This window comes from Callorhinus ursinus, unplaced genomic scaffold, assembly GCF_003265705.2.
Source record: "Callorhinus ursinus isolate GAN/ISIS: 27379988/994484 unplaced genomic scaffold, GSC_fseal_2.0 scaffold5, whole genome shotgun sequence".
In the NCBI taxonomy this organism is placed as follows: Eukaryota; Metazoa; Chordata; class Mammalia; order Carnivora; family Otariidae; genus Callorhinus; species Callorhinus ursinus.
In genome coordinates, this window is record NW_027397067.1 from 80,812,736 (window position 1) to 80,827,341 (window position 14,606).

Here is a 14,606-nt window from a genome sequence, read left to right on the forward strand (position 1 = left end):
CTCCTGTCTGCTCATGTGACATTCATGTCCCTTGGCTTTTCCTTTCTCTCCTTGTTCTTCTCTCTGTCGGGGGACAGGCACGGGAGGGGAGGGGAAGAGGGGTGGGAACCTTTTTAGGATTCCTAGTCCCTGTTTCTGAGGAGTCCTTGCAGGGTGAGGATGGACCAGGAGAGAAGCAGCTCCTGGCTACCCCTCTGAGTCTTCACTGGACACAGTCTGTGCCCCCGGCATGGCGAGCAATCAGCCTCCAGACTGCCACGTCCCCTGCAGAGCCTGTGGCAGACATTGCCAGTGAACCACAGCACTGTGTGGTCTCAGACTCTTTCTCCACGCAGTGCGCTGGGCAGCCACCCCCAGTTAATCCGGGGGAACCTGATTGCTGCCCCCTCCCCACCCCCCACCCCCGCCAGCGGAGCAGAGGTCCCTGCTGTCCTGGACCTGGCCTGCGGCGCCCAGTCCTGACCTCGGGTCCTCTCGCAGAGTCCCACCGGCTAGGCGTCAGGCCCGTTGGCCAGGTCCCGGGTGAAGGCGCTAGGGCTGGCGCCGAGGATGGGATTGTGGCCCGAGCCTCTGGAGCTCTTGTGCATGCTGACCATGTTGCTGCTGTCGGGCTCGTACCTGGCTCCGCGGCGGCGCAAGAGGCCTCGGACGGTGGTCTGGAAGCCGCTGGTGACAAAGCAGTAGACGATGGGGTCCATGCAGCTGTTGAGGCTGCTGAGGGTCACGGCCACGTGGTAGGCCACGAGGCTGGCGTGGCGCGGCACATCGGGCCACAGCGCCACGGCCACCTGGCGGGCGTGGAAGGGCGTGAAGCAGACGAGGAAGATGATGAGCACAGTGAGCAGCAGCTGCATGGCCCGCACGCGGCGCTGGCGACCCTGGCGCAGGAGGCCCGGCCGGGACAGCGCACACAGGATGCGGCCCGTGAACACGCTGATGACCAGCAGCGGCAGCAGGAACTCCAGCACGGTCAGCGCGAAGACGCGGCAGCAAGGCCGGCCGCCGGCTGTCATGCCCAGCACAGACAGGGTCACGGTGCCGGCGGCCAGCCACACGAAGGCGCACGCGGCCCTGGCGCAGGCGGGCTGGCGCCAGCGGCGGGAACCGTCGGGCTGCACGATGGCCAGGTAGCGGTCCACGCAGATGCAGGTGAGGAACAGGATGGAGCAGTGCATGTTGAGGAAGTAGCCGAAGACGTGCGGGAAGGCGCATCGCAAGCAGCCGCGCGTGCCGTAGAAGACCGCAAAGCGCGTGGGCAGGGACAGGCCCACCAGCAGGTCGGTCACCACCAGGTTGATGGTGTAGATGACCGAGGGCGTCTTGGCCTGGGTACGGCAGCAGAAGACGTAGAGCGCCAGCCCGTTGAGCACCAGCCCCGCCAGGAAGATGATGCCGTGCACCGCCATCAGTGCCAGCCACAGGCCCGGGAAGGCGGCGTGCAGCTCCTCGTCCAGCCGGGCAAACACGTGGAACAGGGGCTTCTCTGGCATGCTGACGTTGGCCTCCGCCACCGTGGCATTGGGGGCCGCCGGGGCCCAGGAGCCCACGGGAGACACAGAGGGCATGACGGCGGCCAGCACACACGCCAGGGGCCTGGAAGGAAGGAGACGGGTTACCTTTGGGTGCCCGGGGCCGTGCCTGGAGGCTGGTGCTGCTGGGCTTTGCCTGCTCACCGAGGTCCCCAGCATTCCTGTCTTTGCGCCTTTACCGGGCCCGGCCCCGAAATGCCTGCCCTCTCCATTCCATGTGGCCTCGCCCTTGCCGGGGTGGAGCTCTGGTGGAGTGTTAATGGTCTGAGCCACGACTTGATATAGCAGGAGGTAAAAAAAAAACCCTTGCTGTGCAGGACTGTCCCTTGACTAACCAGGAAGACAAGGCAGTGGCACAGGTAAGCGGCGGAGCCAAGTGTTTGGTGTTTGAACGCAGGCTCCAATCCTGGTTCCTCCCTTACTCGCTGTGCAGCCTCAGTCAAGTCGCTTAACCTCTCTGTGCTTCACGTCCCAACCTGTATGGCTGGGGTTGTGGAGCTGCTAGGATGAACTAAGCACAGCATGGCCCAGCGCATAGCTTGTGCCAGATAAACCACAGTGTTAGTTGCTGCCAGATAAATCACGGTTCTGCTCAGAGGAGCCCGGCCCATGACGGCCCCGCCTGGCTGCCCCCACACCGGCGCGTCAGACCCTGTCCTCCAGCCCACCCATCTGTTCTTGCCTCTTCTAAGGCTGGTGGCGGGTCAATGCCTGGAGCTAGGGTCCTCATAAGGAACCTCACCCAAGCGCCTGCCCCCTCCCCCCTCACTCCCGGGCCCCCCGGCCCTGAGAGGTGCGCACCCTTGTTGTCTGGGAGGCTCGAGGCTCACGCAGGGTGCTCGCTGGGGCCTGAGCCTGGGGCCGGGTCCCCACAGCAGTGAGGCGGGTGTGAGTTAAATAAACTCTGTGCTCCCCGCAGTGTAAGGGGCCCGCCCATTCTGTTTATGTTCCTGCACCGCTGTGTTTAACTTGCTGAGATTTATCTCTATTTATACACGAAGGGTTAACAGGCCCCCCACCCCCATGCCGGGCGGGCTGATGCTCCAAATAAGGACATTTCTGGCTTTTCCTGGAGAAAGGAGAGGACTTTGGGGAGAAGCAGGGAGGAAGGGTGGGTATGTGGGACATCCGGCCGTGCAATGTGCCCTCCCCCACCTGCAAGGGGAAAGGAAGACCTTGCCCCCCCTGCAACCCCCCCATGGCCCATGGACGTGGGGTGTCTGCTGCATGCAGACCGGACACCGCCCACTCCCCGTGGCTGTCTGCCTGGCCTTGGGCAACAGGCTCACTCTGGCAGCTTCCACCCTGTGGACAGGGGGTACTGAGTTCTGCCTGCTGGGGGCTGGGCACCAAATTCCCAGCCTGGTGGTGGGTGGGGGGAGGCACAGCAGAGGAGTCCTTGCTGGCTAAGGCTCAAGGTCCAGTTTGGCATGGAGGGAGGCCCAGGCAGGACAGTAGGCTGCCTCTCTCCTTGGGCTCAGAGAGGTCAGCACGTGCCCGAGGTCACCCAGCTTTGCCTCTGCCTCTGGGACCGCAGCCCTGGGCATCTGCCGGCCCCCACGGCTGCTGGGAGGAGTCAGCTGCTGCCCAGGCCCGTGGCCGCACCCACCACATGCGGGCCTAGGTCTCAGCTCACCAGTCCTTTTGGGCTGGGCTGCCCTCTGTTTGGTACCCCCAGCCCCTAACACGCAGGGTTGATGGATGCGTTTGGTGAATGATAACTCAGGCAGATGGGGAGCACACGGGACATCTAAGGCAGGGAGAGACGTTCTGGGGGCATGAATAGGAGTGAGCAGAGGCCGCGAGGCTGGGAACCTCAAGCCGCAGGCAGTGGGGGACCCCAGAATGCCCCCAAGAAGGAGAGGGATGCCTCCCAGCCTGCCTACCGTGGAAACAAATGAGCCTTGGCAAAGCATGGGGGAGTGCCGAGATCCGGCTCCAGGGACATGGCAAACAGCTGTTTTGGATTCCCTTCCACATGCTTTTTGGTTTTCCAGTGTGTCTGCACTAGGTTCGAGTCCGTGTCACAGGGAGAGACAAATAATAAACATTACAGAACGTTTCCTCTGGGAGATAGTCCCAGGATGACGCCGGTTCCGGGGATCCTGCCCTTCCAGGAAACTCCCCAGGGCCAGGCTCACGTGCTGGCCAGCTGCTGGCTCAAGGTGCTGGGGGGTCCAGGCCAGGGCTGGGGGGCCTGGGGCCTCTGCAGCAGGGGCATGGCAGGATGCTCAGGATGCCCCAGAGGCCTGACAGGGGAGGAGAGATGGAGATGTCTGCAAAGCACACCATGATTCCCAGCGACAAGGGTCTGAACCCTGATCTCAAACAAAGCTGAGCCCTGATGTCAGCCACACAGGATCCCAGGAACCTTGATCCTGCCATACACTGAGTCCTGGCCCAGATCATACTCTGAGCTCTGTTCCTGGTCACACACCAAGTCCTGATTCCAATAACACAATGAACTTCAGTCCTTATTAAACTCTGAGCCCTGATCCTGGTCACACTCTGAGCCCTGACCCTCGTCACACTCTGAGCCCTGACCCTGTCACGCTCTGAGCCCTGACCCTCATCACACTCTCAGCCCTGATCCTGGTCACACACTGAATCCTGACCCTGGTCACACTCTGAGCCCTGACCCTCGTCACACTCTGAGCCCTGACCCTCGTCACACTCTGAGCCCTGATCCTGATCACACACTGAATCCTGACCCTGGTCATACTCTGAGCCCTGACCCTCGTCACACTCTGAGCCCTGACCCCGGTCACACTCTGAGCCCTGACCCTGTCACGCTCTGAGCCCTGACCCTCATCACACTCTGAGCCCTGATCCTGGTCACACACTGAATCCTGACCCTGGTCACACTCTGAGCCCTGACCCTGGTCACATACTGAGCCCTGATCCCAGTCACAGCCTGGGCCCTCACCCCTGACTTTCTGCGTGTATCATCTCTTCCCCCGGCCTCTCTGTGAGTCTACTGTCTATAAGACAGCTCACCCCGCACCCACTCCTCTGCCTCGCTTCTCACTGTGGCTTATGTACTGTCATTCTTATTTAATGACCTCTCTAGGGCATCTGTTCATTTTGCTTTGAACAATGAGGAAGGCAATGGTGGGCCTCCAGACCCAGTGGCTTGGCCTGTGGAGGCAGGCCTTCTGGGCGGTGGCCTGCTGATGGCCTCCTGAATCTGTGCACACATTACCTGCCCACCCCTCTCTGGGGCAGGGGAGGACCTGGGCCGGGAGCTTCTGGGCTGAGTGGCCCCCACTCCCCTCCTTCTTCCCCATGGCCTCAGGAAGGACTTTTGTTCTCCGGCCTCAGTTTCCCCATTGGTCTTCACTGCCTCAGCTCCCGCTGCTCCTTGACAGTCCACTGGGATGGCTTCCCCTGCCAACCCCTGAATCTGCTCTGGTCAAGGACGTGACCCTCAGCAGGGTGCTCTGCCCACCTGACACACTCCCAGCTCCCGCGTGCTCCCATCACCTAGTCACGCGGCTCCTCTGGCCTCCCCTAAGCCCCCTCCTGCCGGCTCTCCCACTGTGCACACGCAGGGCCCCCACACTGCCAGCCGGCCACGGCTGGGCCTGTGCACGACGCTTCCGTGGGAGGATGGGACTCAGGGCGGGGGGGGGGCGGGGCGGCAGAGCCGGCGGGCGACGGCCGGAGTGCAGGTACCACGGGAGCGTTTGCACGGTGACAGGGGCCAACAGAGGTTGGTCCCCACGCACCACCCGTCGCTCTCTGAGCTTCGGTCTCCCCACCTGCACAGCCATGGAGCGGCAGAGCCTCCCTCCCGCTGTTTCTAGCGGATTTGTGGTGTGGTTGCCGCGAGGAGCTGGGGCAGGGTCCCTGTCTTGGCCTCTGGGCCTCCTGCACTCACACTTGGAGAAACCGAAGCTCTGGGAGGGACAGGCCAGGACTCGAACCTGGGCCCTGCCTCAGGCGAGCCCACAGCCAGACCCTTGGTCCCGAGGGGGGACAGGGGCCCCCAGGCAAGCGGCCCCCTCCGCCGGCAGGCGCACGGCACCCACTCTCCGTGTGCCTCGTGCTCGGCTTGGCCCCTAAATATAGCCTGGAATGAGGGGAAAGGAGAGAAGGTTCTGCTCCTCTGTGGGGACGGCCTGGCCCCAGGCCCGCCCACCCAGGCTGAGCAGGGAGGCACAGACCTGGCCCTCAGACCGGCCCCGCGCGGTGAGTGAGCAGAGGAATCCCGGAGACCTGGGTTCCAGTCCGGCCCTGCCACTGCCAAGCCCGGGGACCTCGGCCCTGTCAGCGAGCCTTGCTCTCTTCATCTGCTCCATGGGGTCACTAGTGCTTTCCACAGCCCGAGGGGGGAGGCGTGGCTCCGTCTGGGAGCCAGTCTGAGGGGGGTGGCACAGCCCTGTCCCCTCCCCCTTCCCGGCAGGTGTACTGGGCCTGGCCGAGGTGGAGCAGACCTTCTAGCCCGGGCCAGCCGGCCGGAGCCCAGTGGGCAGAGGCCATGTCGTTGTAGAGCCTGGCGCGGGGCCGGGCCCGGGGCCTAGAGACTGGTGGAGGGCGACCGTCCTGGGCTTGGAGCCTGGCCACTGCCTGCTGCCCCAGCCCGCCCCGCCCGCCCACCTTCAGGTACTTCTCCCGGCAGAACAGAGAGAAGAGACGGGGGCTGCTCTCCAGGGGCTCAGGGTCAGCAGGGAAGATGCACAGCAGGTGGCAGGGCTGGAGCATGGCCCATCCCAAACCACCCAAAACATCTTAGAACAGAGCGCAGTGTCATCCCCTGCAAGGCGGGCAGAGTTAGGACCCACCTCAGGCTGCCCCGAGCTGTGCCCGGAGGTGGTACAGGACGGGCCCTGAGGGGGTTTGGTGGCTGGGTGGGGGAGGGGAGACGGGGCCAAGTGCGCCCACAGGTGAGGGTTAGGAAAAGGGGGCCCCTTTGGAGGAGGCGGCAGGGGCTCTCTGCACAACCCCCAGCCCCCAGGAGTGAGTCCGGGTCCTGGGCGGGAGTGAACGGCTGGTGTGCGGCAGCCTGGGAGGGGGGAGCAGGAGAGCGGGGGCGTTTCTCTCCCGCACCGGTTCCCAGCCCTGTAGGGCCTCTCTCTGCCTGCCTCTTTACTTCCTTCCCTCTTTCTGCTCCTGCCTGTCTCAGAGAAAGTGAGGGGTCTCAGAAGGAGGGGCCAGGAGTCCCTCCATCCTGCCCGGGCCCTCCCAGGCCACTCGCACGACTCAGTCTTGCCATCTATACAGTGGGCACCTCCAGCTTGGAAACCTTGCATTTGCGGGATAAAGTCCTTCAGTACCTTGGTCCTGCTCCATTCCCTAACCTTGTTCTTGGGCTCCTGCAGCACCAAGCCCCAGACTACCCCCAGGGATGAGCTAGCTAGCTGCCCTGGGCTATAGTGATTGGTCATCCACGGCCCCGGGGACTTTCAACGACAGCTCTCTCCCCTCTGGGGTTGTGAGATCAAGCTGCTGCTGGCTGCTGGGGCAAGCAGGACCAAGTGCAGAGACCAAGTCCTGAGGAGGTGGCTCAAGTGCCTGGATCCAGCCCTGCCTGAAGCTAGTATCGTGGGACATGTCGGTTAAATGAAGCTATTACCTCCCTCTTTGGCTTACATTACTTTGAGCTGAGTTTCCATCACTTGTGACTAAAATAATCCTACCTATGCACTCTTATTCACATGCCGGCTCTCTTCAGTTCGTATGCCTCCTCCTTCAGAGAGCCCTTCCTGGTTGCCTCAAGTAGATTTGTGGCCTCTTTTGGGCTCTCATAGCACCGTGGTTCTGTCATTGCCTGGCAACTTGTCTGGTGTCCCCATTAGCCCGTGAATTTCTGCGGAGGAGAGGATTGTAGAATCATACTCCGTACAGGTCGAGTGGTTGAGTGAGTGAATTCATGAGAGTTTAGCTTGCACTCCTCTGAGAATGGGGACCTTGCCCCAGGTCACCCTGCTGCATTGTAAAGCTGCTCTGAAGACAAAGAAAGTCTTTCTATAGTGCAGCCCAAATTGGCTCCTTCTGAGCCCAGCCCATGGCCCCTGGCCCCTCCGTTTGGCATGTCTTTGGCATGGCCTGCTCTCTCTTGCCCCCTGCCCCTGGGGGCCCTGTGGTGAGGAGCAGGTGGAAAGGGACATCTGGATTCCGCCCGTTATCGGGAGGGGGGCTGACCCATATTTTAAAGTGAGGACACAGGACACAGAGACAGGGAGCTTCAGCAACTACACTGGGGTCACCCAGCTGGGCCTTGGGGCTTGTCCCTGGCGGGGCTGCCCATGAACTGCATTCTCTCACAAGCAGAGAGCACTCGCCGGGTGTTTCCGGACGCTTGGGATTCGCTCTCCTCCACCCAGCAGCCCGGGAAGCCAGGCCTCCCACTTTCCAAGTGAGAACCCGAGGACTGGGGGGCGGAGAGGGGGCGAGCCCCATGCTGGGCAGGGACAGGGTTCAATTTAGGCCCAGGCCTGACTCCCCCACCCACCATCCCCCATTCACCCATGGTTCCCCTATGGATCTGAGACCTGCTGGGTGTCTTGGGTGGAGAAGATAGACCCCCAGCTGAATGCCGGCAGGGTGACTGGGAGACACAGGAAAGTGAAATTAGGGAAGGCTTCCTGGAGGAGGCAGTGGACTCTGCAGGTGTGGAAACCTGGTCGAGCAGCCTCGGAGGCTGAGGCCAGGAGCCGCCCTCACAGGGCCTTGAACACGGAGCAAGGTGCTGGGCCCCAGATCCAGCTCCCTGGGAGGCAGGCTTCTGGCCAGAGGTGACCTCGCAGGCCTCCCTCCCAAGCCTCCCTCCCAGGCTCCTGCAACGGTTACTGCCCCAGCCAGCCTTGGAGGAGGGCTCTGACTCAGAGCACCTGGTGCTGATGTGGCCAGAGGTGGAGGGGTGGGGGAAAGGTGGGGGTGCAAGGTGAGGGAGGTGACCCCTCCAGATGGGGAGACCCAGAGCCCTGCACATCACAGGCCTTCCAGAGCTTTGCTGAGACCCTCCAGGGAGACCTGTGGGTAAAGGGCGATGCTTTTGGTAGGGGCCCTCCCTGGGAGGGACCTGAGGCCCCAGATAGGCCGGGGGGGCCCCCCTCTCCAGTCTCGCAGCACCCCGACTTTCTGACGACACTCCAGCACCCTCCGACCTCTTTTGCCCAAGCTGTTCCTCCACCCCGGACTCTTCCTTGCTCCCTCCCTACTCAACGTTTTGCCCACCCATCTTTAGGACTTCCTGGCCTCCCCTGCACAGGAAACCCGCCCAGCAGGAGCCTCAGAGGGTGGGGCTGGTGGGGGAGGGGTTGGGGCAGTGCTCCAGTCTGTTCCTCCAGCACCGGGATAACCCAGCACAGGAAGGGTTGACACCTCCTCTAGGAAGCCCACCCAGTTACCCTGTGGGGTCCAGCTTGTCCCCGTCATCCTCACCCTGCCCCTGGTGCTTGTCAACAGGGCTTAGCTGGAGTTTTGGAGCTTAGTTCCGTCACGTGTGATGCTGGGTATCATATTAGTTTGGTGCTGAGGCTCCTGGTTTCCCCACCTGAGTGAATGGTCATCCAGGGTGCTCAGATCAGGGCTTCTCAGAGCCTTAGAGAAGCTCTCAGACTCCGGGCATCTTTCCAGAGCAGGGAATGAGCAACTCTCCCCAGGTCATTTGACTCTGTCATCTCCAACAAGTGATGGGAGGCTGCCGCTCACAGCTCGCCGGGTCCCTGCTGTGTGTCCAACAACGTCAGGCTCAGGAGCTGGTACCTGTCCACGGATGCCGAGGGGGGTCCCCTCCTTGGCAGGGGGGTGTGTGTCCTAACATCTTGGCTCCTCTCAAAACTGTCCCCCATCCCCGTGTGTTCTCTTGCAGCTGTCCTGAGGCGAGTCCTGCGGCCTGGCTGCTTTGCCCCTGCTACGTGGGGCATCAGGGCAGGTGGGGAGCCCAGCCTCAGCCCTGGGCAAACAGGTGGCAGCCTGGAGTTTGGTCTGTGCCAGGGGCCAAGAGGGGCAGGCATGCAGGACGGGCCCAGTCTGTCCCTGACCGAGGTGCTAGGAGCATCTGCTGTGGGCCAGGCACCTGCAGGACCCTTGAAATCCCCATGACAGTTTACAGATGAGTTTACAGACAGTTTACAGATGAGGAAGCAGAAGCCCAGACAGGTGAGCCACATGCCCTGAGTCACACAGCATCAAACGAGCTGGGAATCAAACCCAGGTCCAGTGCATCTGGCCCTGGCAGGGGTAGGACCAGGGTGGGGGGCTGGTATCTCTGGACCTGGGGTTTGTGCACAAGGGCATTGTCAGGGTGGAGAGTACCTGTGCATGCCCATGCTGCTGGTGGGTGACCCTCATAGCCTTCCAAGGCCAAAATAGCCATTATTGGGGGAACCATCTGCCTGTTTATTTTTACGATTATTCTTGGTTTCATGGCATCTGCTTTAGAACATCGCCTGCTGTTTTTGGCTGGTCTGAGCCTCTCTGCTCATTCCATCCAGGGACTGCTGGGTTCCTACTGAGGTCCCCAAGAGGGGCCAGACTGGCCCTGGGTCCCCTAGCAGGTCCTAGGGGGTGCCAGCCAGAATCTGGGTTCCCTTCCTGGCCTGGCTCCCTCCGCGCAGCTCAGGGACAGGGGTCGCTGGAGGGTGTGCGTTGAGCGTGGTGGAGAAGGGCACCTGGGCTCCATCAGGCGGGACCCCGCCCACAGTCCACCCCCTCTGCGCCCTCGGCTCCGGAGGAAGCGCAGCCCTCCCCGGGAGGGGCAGCTCCAGACATGGCTGCACGGTGAGGGTGTGCAGGGGCTCACACAGCTGACCCTCACGCCCCAGCTGCTCTCGGGGCAAGCCAGGACGGGGCTGCCTGCAGATCCTCAGCCTGTCTGACACACATCTCTGCCCATATCACCAGCTGAAGGCCCCTTGCACCCTCGTCCCCAGCTCACACGGTCCTCCCTCAGCCCCTGGACACCCCTCCACCGAGGGAAAGCTGTGATCCCACAATTCATGGGTGGTCTTCGAGATGACCCCTCCCTGGTTCCTGCTGACTCCTCCCAAGATGCCCCTGCTCTGTGTGGCTGTCCCGATTTTGCCTGTGAGGACACTGAGGTACAGGACGCTTGAGTGGTCTGTCTGGGTCATTCAGCTGGGGGTGGAGGAGCTGTGACTCGAACTCCGCCCCGTGGAGCCCCCTGCCGGCCCCATGCCCCTGAAAGCTGACTGCCGCGCACGGTGCAGACCACGCACTGGAGGCCCTGGTCAGGACCAGCAGCGTGGCCCGGGCCGCCCAGCCTGGCGTCAGGGTCGGAGGAGTGCTTAGGACCCCGTGTGTCGGAGGCATCAGACCTGACCTTGAGCCCCCAGTGGCGCAGGCGCAGAGGGCGCCGAGGCTCTCAGGCAGGTCTGGCTGCTGAGGGAGTTCTTCAGACCCCAGTGCACCTCCTCAGGGAGGCCCCCCCAGACGGCCCTTCCCTCCCCTACCTTCCTTTTTGTGTTTTGCTGCCACGGCCCACCCCCGGCAGCTTGGTGGTTATTTGCTCTCCCTACAGGCCTGGCAGTCCCACGAAGGCAGTGGCCCTGCAGCGCTGCAGCTGAGTGACCAGATGAATGATTTTTAAAGGGACCACTCTGCCCCCTCTGAGCCTTAGTTTCCTCAGCTGTGAAGTGGGCGCGTTGAGACCCACGGCCTGCACATCAGGTCCCCGGGACGAAATGAGACCAGCGTGCAGGTGCTCGGAGAACTCCAGCCCCCCTTCCCACACAGGCCAGGCTCTAGAAGCAGCAGCCCCCCACCCCTGCTTTTGCCAAGGCTCAGAGAGGGGCAGTGACTTGCCCATGAGCACACCGCGGGGAAGCCGCCGGAGGGGAGGAGGCGGCTCCCTGGGCGGCCCTCTGGCTGGGAGTGACCAAACGTGGCAGGGGACCGTGGGGGCCCGCGGGCAGGTCCAGCCGCCGCCAGAGGGCTGTGAGCTGCCACCACCATCCCGCCGTCCCTCCATCCCCAGTCTTGCCCGAGGTTGCACAGCTGCTCCTTGTCTGTCCCGCCCGGCACCCTGGCCACCGGCCAGTTCCCAACCCGCCCGCCCCCCTCGGGACCCTGTTCCCGCTGCCCTTCTCCCAGGGCGCTCACCGCCAGGCAGAGCCAGGCGGGGGCAGTGCCAGCTCCAAGGTTCATGCTGGGGGCTGGGTGGACCAGCTGCCCTGGGCCTCAGTTTCCCCGCTGCTGAAAGAGTGGGCAAAGGGCCAGAGCTGGAGCATAGAGCCTGAGCTGTGGGGTGGCATGGGTAGGAGCCTATCCACAGGAATCCCTCAACCCCTGGCCCTGCCCCAGCCTGGGGGACAGTGATGGACAAGGTCCCAGTGGTGGTCAAGCACCCAATCCCTTCCTTACCCTGGCCTCTGGGGCCACCCTAGTGCCCTGACAGGTGGGAGAATCGAGGCACAGCTTTGGGCACCCTGCAGATGATTAGTGAGAGTGCTGAATGAATGAATGAAAGAATGAATGAAATCCAGGGAAGCGGGGGTGGGGGCAGCACAGGTGGGGCTCTGGGGTCAGGAGGGATGCTCCCACAAGCCCCTGGGAGCCCTCCCTTCCCGTTTCTTTGCTCAGCCTGGCCAGCTGTGACCACCCACCCCCCTTGCCCTCAGGGTCTCAGTTTTCCCATCTGTACAATGGCTCCCTGCAGGGTGGGACTTCAAAGCCCATCCAGGCTCTGAACTCTCCCCTCCCCGGGTCAGGGGGTAGTTTCTCCGTCCCTCAGCCCCTGCGCTGCCTGCCTGGCTGGGGAGTGAGGACACTCCGGCACTGTCCAGCTCCGGAAGGCCGGGGAAAGCTCTTGGGGGACTCACCGCACCTTCGCCTACTCCGGCGGCTTGAGGCAGAGCCGGCACAGCCTAAGCCTGGACGACCTCCCGGGGCAGCTCTGTGGGCCACTCATCCGGCAGCCCGACCCGCCTTCCTGGGGCCTGACGTCAGGCCTGCTCTGGGGCTCCTTTTGGGCAAAGGCGGAGGGGTGGGGGCGGGGTGGGGGCGGGCTCCTTCCCTGGCTGGCCGGCCCCCTGGAGGAGCCTGATTCCGGGGCCCTGGGGGAGGGAGCCTAGGGGCAGCAGAGTTTGCGGCTCAGGCCGGGCCAGACAGAGGAGGAAACTGAGGCACAGGGGGCGGAGCCAGTGGCACTGCCCAGGTGGGGGGGGGTGAAGAGTGGAGAGGGAGGGCTCTGGCTCGCTGTCCCCCTAGCGTCTTGTCTTGTCTGCGGGAGGCTGCAGGGCCCCTGAGAGCGGTTGGCGCTCACGCGTGCTGTGGGAGGGGGAAGCAGCGCACAGGGACCCAGTCTTCTGTCGGGAGGGACAAATGCAGGCTGGCTATGTCTGCCCACGGTGGCCCCCTCGGTCCCCAAGTGCTGTCTGGGTTTTCTGTGTTTTGCATGTTCTGAGCCTGGGTGTGTCTGTGTGTGTGCCCGTGACCTAGAGCTGCATTCTCGGTATCTGGGCCTCTGTTTGTGCCCCCTCATGAGTGTCCCTGGGGCACACGCACGCCTGAGTGTGTCTGTGGGGTCAGCACCAGCCCGGGGCCCATCCGGGCCCTGGTGTGACCCCTGTGAGTGCTAGCGACTCCGTGGGGTCACGTGGGGTTGGGTGTGTGGGAGAGACCTGGATGTGACCAGGGCTGGTGGGGAGGGGGCTGCGGGTCTTAAATCTCGGTAGTGGGGCCTGATCTGGGAGTGGTGGCTGGGAGGGACATCCCTCCCCAGACAGACAGCCTGCCCAGCGTAGTGGCTTGTAGGCAGCCTGGGCCAGTCTGGTTTCAGCGTCTGAGGGTGGCCGAGGTGGGGAGCAGGGAGGGCTCAGGGTCAGGTCTTTGCTGTCTCCTCTGCCAGAATGCCCTCTCTGGTCTCCTGTCCCTGAGCTGCTCCTCATTCCTGCAATGGAATCACCCAGCACCTTCCACCCAGCACTACTGAGCCAGCCCACGCTGGGCACTGGGAACAGGGATGCTGCCCGAGACAAGGCCGCTGGCCCCCGAGATCTCAGTCTGGCGAGGGACACCGTTGCAACCAGCAGCCGGCTGGGGAGGGGCGGCACAGGAGGTGGGCATAGGCAGCCCGGCCGGGCGGAGGGAGGCCAGAGGGATGGGAGGCCATCTGGTCTGTGGGAATGGCATGTCGGGTCCCCAAGAGTGGGGGGCAGGAATAAGCGGTGAAGTTGGAGTGATCAGAGCCCTTCCACACTGGGTCTTAGCTGCCCCGTGGGAACCAGAGTGGTAGACCTGACCCTGAGGGCAGTGGGGAGCCACTGAAGATTCTGGGGGAGAGTGGTCCCTGGAGCAGCTTTCTGGCTAATACAGGGCCGAACCCGTAGGCTCCCATCGACTGTCTCCTTCGAATACTGTGCTGTCTGTCTCAGAAGGGGAAACCGAGATCTTGCTGAGGGAGTGTCGACTCAGTGTTGTTTCTGTACAGGGCAGCCTGGAGGCGGCCAGGATGTGGGCGGGGGCCGGAGGGCTGAGCCAGTGGAGGCTCAAATTTTATGAGCTGGAGACTGCCGCTGAGTCACGGGCAGGGCCAGCCAGGCACACACAGGCTGGTTCCCAGAGAAATCCTGGGGAGATGTTCGAGGACAAAATGAATCCTGGTGGACTGCCTGGGGAGCAGGGTGACAGCCTGGGGCGGCTTCCAGAACCCCTCCCCCGAGGGAGGCTCCTCTCTGTGGGACCCAGGGGTCCTGGGGGTGGTGGGGGAAGGTGCTGGAGCCCACGAGGCTCGGGGTGGCCCTCCCCTAGCCTGCGGCAGACACAATGTCACCCTGTCACCTCCACAGGCTGGGTCGGGCCAGGCTGTCCGTGGCTGGCGCCCGGCCAGGTGGAGAGCCCTCTGCGAGCCCGCAGAAGCCCCTCACTCTCCGCGGGAGCCGTGGAGCTCTGGCGCGCCGTCCCCAGGACTCACGGTGACCCTTGCTATGCACAGTTCGCCCTGTCACTGTTGGAGTCTGCCCTTCTGAGGGATTCAGCCACAAATAGCAACCGAGCAGCTGAGCGGGGGCTGAAGGGGGGGCAGGGGACACTTGGTGACGGCTGGGCAGGTCCTGTCACTGTCCTGGTGCCTGCAACTCCCCACCTCATTCATCCTCCCGAGTGGTCCTT

The 14,606-nt window shown here is 63.2% G+C and overlaps 1 protein-coding gene across 1 annotated transcript; it reads right to left on the reverse strand.

Moving 5' to 3' along the window:
• Window positions 1–428: 428 nt before the first annotated feature.
• On the reverse strand, window positions 429–12,407 carry GPR20 (G protein-coupled receptor 20). Its single transcript, XM_025870541.2, has 2 exons — window positions 12,317–12,407; window positions 429–1,593 (listed from the first exon to the last, which is right to left on the reverse strand). The coding sequence occupies exon 2, from the start codon at window positions 1,563–1,565 to the stop codon at window positions 492–494; it is 1,074 nt and encodes a 357-aa protein (XP_025726326.2). The 5' UTR covers window positions 1,566–1,593; window positions 12,317–12,407; the 3' UTR covers window positions 429–491.
• Between the last annotated feature and the right edge of the window lie 2,199 nt (window positions 12,408–14,606).